At 33.1% G+C, this 8,906-nt stretch overlaps 1 protein-coding gene across 1 annotated transcript; it reads right to left on the bottom strand.

Annotated features, from left to right (window-relative positions):
• Positions 1–3,160: 3,160 nt before the first annotated feature.
• On the bottom strand, positions 3,161–7,934 carry LOC131956725 (uncharacterized). The gene is made up of 3 exons (XM_059321287.1): positions 7,820–7,934; positions 5,586–6,460; positions 3,161–4,554 (listed from the first exon to the last, which is right to left on the bottom strand). Exons 2-3 carry the CDS (start codon positions 6,366–6,368, stop codon positions 3,592–3,594), a joined length of 1,746 nt encoding a protein of 581 aa, XP_059177270.1. The 5' UTR covers positions 6,369–6,460; positions 7,820–7,934; the 3' UTR covers positions 3,161–3,591.
• Between the last annotated feature and the right edge of the window lie 972 nt (positions 7,935–8,906).

Here is an 8,906-nt window from a genome sequence, read left to right as displayed (position 1 = left end):
TAAGGCGTTATAAGAGAAATAGGGGAGGTAACTTCATTGCTAAGGGCGATTACAAAGGTAAACTTTTCAGATGACATTAACTTTGTTCTTCAATGGGGAAAATAATTTAAAAAACAGAGTTAGTGCTGTTAACATGTACCACTTTTAGGGTGTGTATGTGTGTGGGGGCGGGTAACAATATTAAAGAGCAAATGTGTATATATCAATAGAGTTGAATGCGAACAAGGGGAGCGAACTAGATATCGAATAATGGCCTACATAACTTTACTTTTGGTGTAGAAAACTAAACCCAAACGGCATATCGAATAATTGTCTTACACCAACTTTAATGTAAAAAAAAACTCACCTTGGCAGACAATCGAATGCTAATGTTACCGTATTACTCTTGCTAAACTTTACTTTGATGTGTGTATCAGACCTGTGGTCGCGAGAGATTATCTTGATTGACATATTTTATTAAAAGATAACATTTCTATCGAACTTTTTGTTCCTGCTAACGCATTTTGACATGTTAATGGCGCGTGCTGATTGGTTGAAAATGTTGTATGGACAGCCAATGACTGAGGTTAAGGTTTTTATTTTATATTTATTTTAAAAACACGTAATTATCCTAATGTAGAAAACATTGGTTTAAATGGTTTTTCTAATTAAATGTCTTAGGTTCGTTGTCATATATCTTGTGTACTATTGGTTAATACTTGTCTAGGTTACAAATGGTTAATTGATTACATCTTGTGTTCATGGGACTGACGCGGTGATATTAGATTTCAGTTGTTTTTATCTGTGGTTACGTCATAGGAAGAAATCAATACACAGCTTTTTTTTCGATTTTAAAATCTGCGATAGAAACTGTGTAAACTTTAACGATAAAAACAATCTTTTTTTTTTTTTATAAATTAAATGAAAGACGGTAAGTAATATATCTTCATCAAGAAAATACTCAAATATAATCAGTGTTTTTTTTTTATTAGAATGATCAACACCTTCTGAAGTAAATTAATAATTTAATATTCTTCCATTAAAAAACCACTGCAGACGATGTGTTTTTAATTTACCTTCATCAATCACTCCTGTCACAAAGCAGAAAGAGTAAAGACGCTTCTGTTAGCAAAGACGCGTCATTAGCAAAGGGCAGCAACTCAGCGTGTTTAATGTGGATAACACGCTTACCGTTCCTGACTTCGATGCACATTTTTATTTCTTTTGTTTCTCGTGAACCTTTAAAACCGCTTTTTCTAATCTTCAATGCTGTAAAGAATAGTAAAGTTTTGACATATCGGTAATATATTTGAGAATTTCGAATCCCGTCTAAACACCAACAGTTGCTTTAAGCTAGGATTTTGCTGGTGACAACCACTGTCTTCTGAGTTGATTAACATCTGCAAGACAGCCTTAACACATTACCATCCCTCCTTGGCACCAAGCATTAATAATAAAATAGATGTTATTTAAATGTTCTTAAGGAGAGGTGGTGTTCAAGAATCAATTTATAAAAAAAGATCTACATTTACCTAATTAAATAGATAAGGTTTTTTTTTATATTAGATGGAAAGTTAAGCATTTATAAATAACTTAATTTATAAATAGAACAAAAAATTTGTGGATAAAATAAAATATATCTTTATTAATTACATTATACAACAGGATTTACAATACTCCCATATGTTAGGGCAGCTTAATTGGGGGGGGGGGGTGTCTTAGCTTCTACAAACCCAAATGTTTTTCAGCCATTCATAATCTACACCACAGATGTGGCTTGCAACCAGATTAAATTCAATTTCATGAATGTAAATTAATTCTTGAAAGACAAGTGGCTATTGTTTGGTTTAGCTTTAGCATAATGTTATCCAACACCGTAACCTTTGTAATAAAAGTAAAAAAATAATCTGTTAAAATTTAGGATCAAAACCCATGAAGAAACATGACATCATGAATGAATACTGCTTCCTTACAAATATTTTACAATAAGTATTTTTAAAAGCATGTTCCCACAAGTTGATACAAACTGCATTAAAATATTTTAAAGTAATCAATAAATAGATATTATTATAGGAATATTTAAAGTATAAGAACAAAAAAAAGATAAATTTTAACACTAACACTGTTGATGAAATTAAATTTTTAGAACTTGGTAAATATCATTATATAAGATACACATTATTATTATTATTATTATATTATTTAAATAGAGGAAAAAATGAATGATGTGTACTAGCTCAGCAACAAAATTTAAAACATGCGAATAATAAAAGTTTGGTTAAAATGAAGCTTTGTTTAAAATAAGTTAAATTAAAGAATATCAAACAATATACAACAATAGTTTCCAACTTAACTATACCTGGTGTAGGAATAAGTATTTAAAAAAAAAATTTTAAAATAAAGATTTAACAAAGAGTCAGAGATTTCTTTTGTAAGAGCTCATGAACAAATCTACTCAATGCATATTATGTGTTGTAGTGCATCAAATCATCTGAATCAATGCACCATTTCCTGGAAATGACATTCTTCAAACTGGGAAAATCCAAACAACCGCAAATAACTCTAAAAAAACTTATTGATCTCCAATACAAAAAGTACATTTTTTTTACATAATAGATGAAACTTTGATACATGTTTGATAGAGGATAAAAATAGAATTTAAAAAAAACTTTATTTTAAAAAGTTTTTTCAATAAAGCTGTTTGTTCCAATACACCCATAAAAGGCAAATGGAAGTAATGGCAATAAACTCTATTCAATTCTAATGTCACAAACAACTTATAAAGGGAAAAATTCTTCCACGCATAAAATAATGCTGATCAACTCACCTTCACCATAAAATTTTTTTAAATATACAACATTTTATATATATATATATATATATATATATATATATATATATATATATATATATATATATATATATATATATATATATATATATATATATATATATATATATATATAGGCCCTATTTATATAAATTTGTCAATGGTTTACATTTACATTTAGCAGTTTTATTATTTTTGACATATTTATGTTTAATTACCAATAAAATAATAATTTTGTTTATTTGTGATTCATATCAATTGATATTTTTTTTATTTTGATATTTTTTCAATAAAAAACATGACTATGAATATTATAAAGACAAAAAAAAACACTATTTTAGTTTGCTTCATAATTTAAAAGGTATAATAATGATCTTATTTATAAGTAAAAAATCACAGAAGCAATAATTAAATTACCAGAAAAATAATTTAAAATATAGATTATAAAAAAATTAAATTCTGTTATTTAAAAGCACGATTTATTAAAATAAATAATAATAATTACATAATATGGATATTTCTTTTTTCAATTTTAAAACAAACCCATCCTAGTAAACATGAATGTGAAACTGAAGCAAAAAATGACTAGACGCTTCTTTGTTGGATTGGTTTAAAATCGATAAAATTAAACAACAATGTGTTTTCTTATAAGTTGGTTTTTAACAGACAAAACTTTGTGGGAAAACTTAGATATCTCTTATTCAGTTTTTTTTTTCCAAAATTTATTTCATTTCATTTGTACAAGTTTAGATTTTTTTTTAAATAATGTGAGTACTTAACATTTAATGAGGTAAATTATAAAACCTGGAATCCAGTGTGAAGTTCAAGCCTGTGTTGACATCAAAAGTGCTATGCACAGCACCGGGAAACTGATGCTTTAACAATGATGCTGTCATGACTAGTCCACCTGAACTCCCCTCACAAGCTGGGGCGTCATAGAACTTCTTAACCCTAATACCATCCACCATCTCTTTCCTGACGCGCCCTAGCGTCACATATTTGGACAAGCCGTGCGGATGTGATATCAGGGCCACCCAACTTTTATCTTCTTTATGCTTCAATCTGTGTGCTTGCTGGGCTTTTGTCGTGCTTGTAAGCATCTGCTTATAGCTTGATTTTATATTCTGAAGAACAATGCCAGCAGTATTGAACAAGTTTTTATCATGTGACATCACATGCAAGGTCACATGATCTTGTAGGATATTCACCCCAACAATAGCTGCAACATGGCCTTGAACTACACCTCTCCCATCCGGGGAGTTAAAAAAAAACTTCACCTGAGCATTGTCTGCTTCAGACTTATCAAAAATGACATGTCTGCTTGTATGGACTGTCACGCCACTGTAGAAAAAATGTTTTTCTGCGTTATTTTTCTTGTTGGCCGGACTAATGGGTGAGGCACAGCTTGCAGTACTACTTGTATTAGGGGACGATGACCCAAAATCAAAACTTGAGTTGGAACAGAAGGATGAGTTTTGATCAACGGAAGAACTGACAATTTTACTGGGCAAAGCATGCTTGCAATCTTTGATCTTGCATCTAAATTTCATGATCTGTTCATCAACAGCCCCAATAAAACCTGTTCCATTCCTGATTCTGTTGGTGCCAATATATTTGCTGTATTCATCCCCTTGTCCCCTTGCAGCACTGGTAGAGTTGACAGAAATCTGAACCACCAGGTCGGCAGCACAGCTAAGAAATGTAATGCTGTCTACATGTTGTATTTCTCGGGGTAGAAACTTGACCTAAGAAGAATACAACAGTATTGTAAGGAGAAAGTGTAGAGTATTCTAATATCATTTTTTACAAATTTATTCCTACTTTAAAGGAGTATAAGGTATAACAGATGGTAAAAGACAGAGATGGGGATTATGAGGAGTGGACAAAGTATTGTGGAGGGTTTACAACAGGCCATTACAGCAAACATAAAGGCCAACCTAGAATTATCCAGAAAAAAAAATGGCCACTTAACTTAAGCTAATTAACCACCAATAAATTCAACTGCATACTTAAACCACAAGTTCACACAATTTTTATTTTTATTTGAGTATATAGTTTCAATGATGCATCTGTGAGTGTTAGTTGTTTTAGGTTGTTTATTCATCTCTAGAGTGTTTATCCATCTATAATAATTCTCTTCATGGGGACCATGCAAGACATCACATAAATGCACGCCGTTACTCCCCGCTCTCTAGGCATATAGCTACCACCCCCACCATTCTGGTAAGCTAAGGTTCACCCCGAATGTTTACAATCGTAGAGCCCGGTCGAATTAGTAATGGCAATTAGGGGCAGATAATTTAGCTTTTAAACTATTTGAAATTAAAGAGAGGTAAGAAGTTCTGCTTGATCTTTTCATTCTCATCTGTAAACTGTCGTTACGGACGGCTGCTTTCACTGTGGCGGGGAGGGGGGGGGGGGGGGGAACGGAAGGGAGGGTAGAGTCAAATTCACTAACTATGAAGTACTGAAAATTAGAATATAAAACAACTAAATAACGGCATATCATACGCTGCGAGTCAGCTCGTTTGTTATGAAATAAATAAAATGCTACTCTGTACTAAATATACAGAGCTTACATATTTAAGTAATGTAAATAATATTTTCTTAATTAAATGTATTCATTTATTTTTGGCATGAACTTTTGGAACTGAGAACAGTCAGGTGCATTGTTTTTTTTTTAGCATATATGAAGTTTTTAAATGTTGACTGCTAATTAACTATCTTTAAATTAATTAATACAGCACATTTCACTGATTAAATAAGTTTTACTTACTTGCAACTCAGAAGGTGCGTAGAAACACAAATGATCTGAGTTCAGTTCACAGTTTTTAACATTCAAATTTCTTGAGTCGTTCTGATTGGATGTCAAGTTATGTTCATTCAAATTGCTCTCAAATGACAGCACTGAAGTATTCATACTGTACTGGTTACCATTGCCATCAAAGTTTCCTTGAATAGATTTCCTATGTTTAGATTCAAATTTTGACTGATTCAACACAAATGAATCAGGAGAATCCATGCTCTGAAGTTTGTCCGTGTTGGTAACTGTGTGTTGTTTACTAGATGAATAGCTAAACTGCTGTTCATAAGAAACAAGTGTAGCAGATTGTGAACTACAGTTCACAGGCGGTGAAGCGTGACCGTAGCTTTCATCTGGCTCTGGGGGCAGAGAAAACTCTTTGAGTGAGTCTAGTGAGTATTTTTGTATGTTTTCTCCCAAGCTGCCAAGGTTGTCGTTTTCAGTTAAACCAGTGCCGGAGCTTGTATCCAGAGAGCTGCCCAAATCTAAAGAGGGCAAATTGGAATCATACGGAGTCTTGAAGATATCTGTATCCAGAGATGGCAGGTTTGGTGGTTCTCTGTACAACAAATGTCTTGGTTTTTTTCTTGGGGTGCTTGCTGTTGATTCCTTTGTTTCTGTGGATGAGATTCCTTCCTCTTGCAAGTTTTCCACAACATCTTTATTGGCTTCAGAGCTGTCGTCTCTTTTCAGTTGTCTTTTCTTTGTTTGTTTGGGTGGATTCTCTTTGAGTGACTGCTCCAAACTTGTATCCATATTTGTATTGTTTGAGTTTGTAATTGTAGTTAGAATTTATTTGTTAATCAATATTTGCAGGTGTATTTGTAAAACTGTGTTCATCTGACATTCTGTAGGACAAACAGAACAACTAAGTTAACTCACAGCATTTGAGAGAAAACTTAAAATGACTGAGATAATTATTTATTTACTTATACTTTGCAAAAAAAAGAAAAATAATTTACTTTTTAAAACATTTTAGGCCCGAATAAATAGGGAAGTATGTACATAGCATTTTAAATTGATATGATTAGTAATTTTTTTTTTGCATTTACTGATAAATAAATTAATTGTCGAAAGTTTATTTATAGTATCATTAAAAACAAAATAACATACAAACATACTTTAATATTAGAATATAGGCCTCTCAACTACGTAAGTTGCAACTAAGCATAGGATACTCAGTAATTGCGTAAATAACTTAGTCTTAGATCTAGTGTTGAGTCATTAGCACCGCTCATTCTGATGTTTCTTACACTCAACAATAATAAATAATTTGAATGATAACTTTCTATTTTAAATTTTTCATTGATATTTTCTATAGCTAAAAACAATAAATATTTGTACTAAATATTTAGGCCGAATTATATATAATTTTATGACAAAATTTGAGAATCTTAATTCTTATGGCCAAACATCATTTCAGTTGAGGAGTTTAAAAAACAAAGAACACCCCCAGAATTGAATAACATTTGTTAAGAAAAAATATAAAGTGTCTGTAACACTGCTGATGGAAACTCAAACTGTAAGGTTGGGCCATGTGCTAAGAATGAGAGCGGATACATCGGCTAGGACTGCTTGCAGTTGGACACCACAGGGCAAGATAAAATTAAAGAGGGCGACCAAAAGAAACTTGAGAATCAAAGGAGAAAGAGTTAAAGGGAAGAGGCCTAACATTCTAACAGAGGTTATAGCTAGAAACAGGATGATGGTGATAACTTGTTGATGCATTGCGTGCCAATGGGTGTTGAGAGACGATGATGTAACAGAAATCTATAAATTACAAATACTGATGGATTGAAAAAAGTCATACTCTTCTTTTCATCTTGATCAAGAGTAATGGTTCTTAACCTTTTTAGAGCTACCGAACACCACCAGTTTCATGCACATTCACATAATCTAAATCTTCTTATAATAACAGCACAGTTCTATCGTTGGCAATGACAAAAAATCCTAGATCTAGATCTAGAATCTAGATCTATATTAGATCTAGACTATCTAGATCTATATTCAATTCTATAGCGAATCATATGAGTTTGGTTGGGTGGGTGTCTTGATGATTTCAGAATTTCAGATTTACTGATTTAGCTAGTCACTGTAGTCAGCTAGATCTAGTCTCTTGAAGTGAAATTTAAATATAGCCTATAGATATAGAGTTAGATCTAGAATCTAGGCCTAATTAAAGTAGGCTGAAATGAAAATAAACTTACGTGCATAAACATTTGAAATTTTGTATCGGAATGACCAGAGCAGACTAACACTAGATCTAGATTCTCTAGATCTAATAAACAGGTTTATTTTGAAGGCCAGCAACAATGAAAAATAAGACCGATTTTTTTCACTACTTCCTTTTAATTTAATTATAACAGAAAAAAATTTCCGAAAAAAAAATGAAGAATCGGAAATTCCCTTTCGTGTTTTGTTTTTATTTTCACGAAGTATTCCTGGTAAAGTCTAGTTACTGAGTTACTGGTATACGAACTAGAATCTAGATCTAGATCTAGGCTATAGAGCGAGGAAGTGGTCGTGCAAACAAAAACAAAACTTTAAAAAAAAATTAGATTTTTACAAATCTCAACGATTTTTTTTACACCTCCCTGCCCCTGAGTTGGAAAAACTTAGTTTAGAAATTTTGCCTGTATGTGAATGTCTGTAGTCTGTGTGTCTGTCTGTGAATACGATAACGTAAGTAGTCAGTTTAAAGTTTACGTTGGGTTGAAGCAATTTCATATAGATCTAGTGCAGAGGCGTAGCGAGGGGGGGGGGGCGGGGTGCCGATCAGTGTTTCTTCCAGACTTTTTTGTCCGGGGGGGCACTTGAAATCTTCGGGGGGGGGGCGGTAAACTTTCTTCGGGGGGGCGGACACTGTTAAAAGTATATATTTTCTATATAAATTATATAAATTTCATTTCGTTCGGGGGGGCGGTAAAAAATTTTCGGGGGGGCTTCGCCCCCCCGAAGAGATGCCTGGAAGAAACTCTGGTGCCGATCGCACCGGGTGACACCATTTAGGGGGGTGACACCAAGGCAAAAAATAGCAAAATATATGGAGAAAAACTTGAGGGGGGTGCAAATCGAACGTTTGAGGAGGGGGGGGGGGGTGCAAATCGAAAACTTGAAAGTTTGTCCCTGGGAAGGGTCACTGCGCCTCTGAGGGGGTGACACCATAGTGCCGCACCGGGTGACACCCGACCTCGCTACGCCACTGATCTAGTGACATATACTATAGACCTAGATCTATAAATAGTATATTAAACTCGTAGTTCTCTATTAACTTACTAATGATTTCCGGTAACT

The sequence above is a fragment of the Physella acuta genome, unplaced genomic scaffold (assembly GCF_028476545.2).
Source record: "Physella acuta isolate Inbredline_101_S28 unplaced genomic scaffold, ASM2847654v3 ptg001173l, whole genome shotgun sequence".
Classification (NCBI taxonomy): domain Eukaryota; kingdom Metazoa; phylum Mollusca; class Gastropoda; family Physidae; genus Physella; species Physella acuta.
Note: the sequence above shows the minus strand (reverse complement) of the source record. Positions and strands in the feature narration are given on the sequence as shown.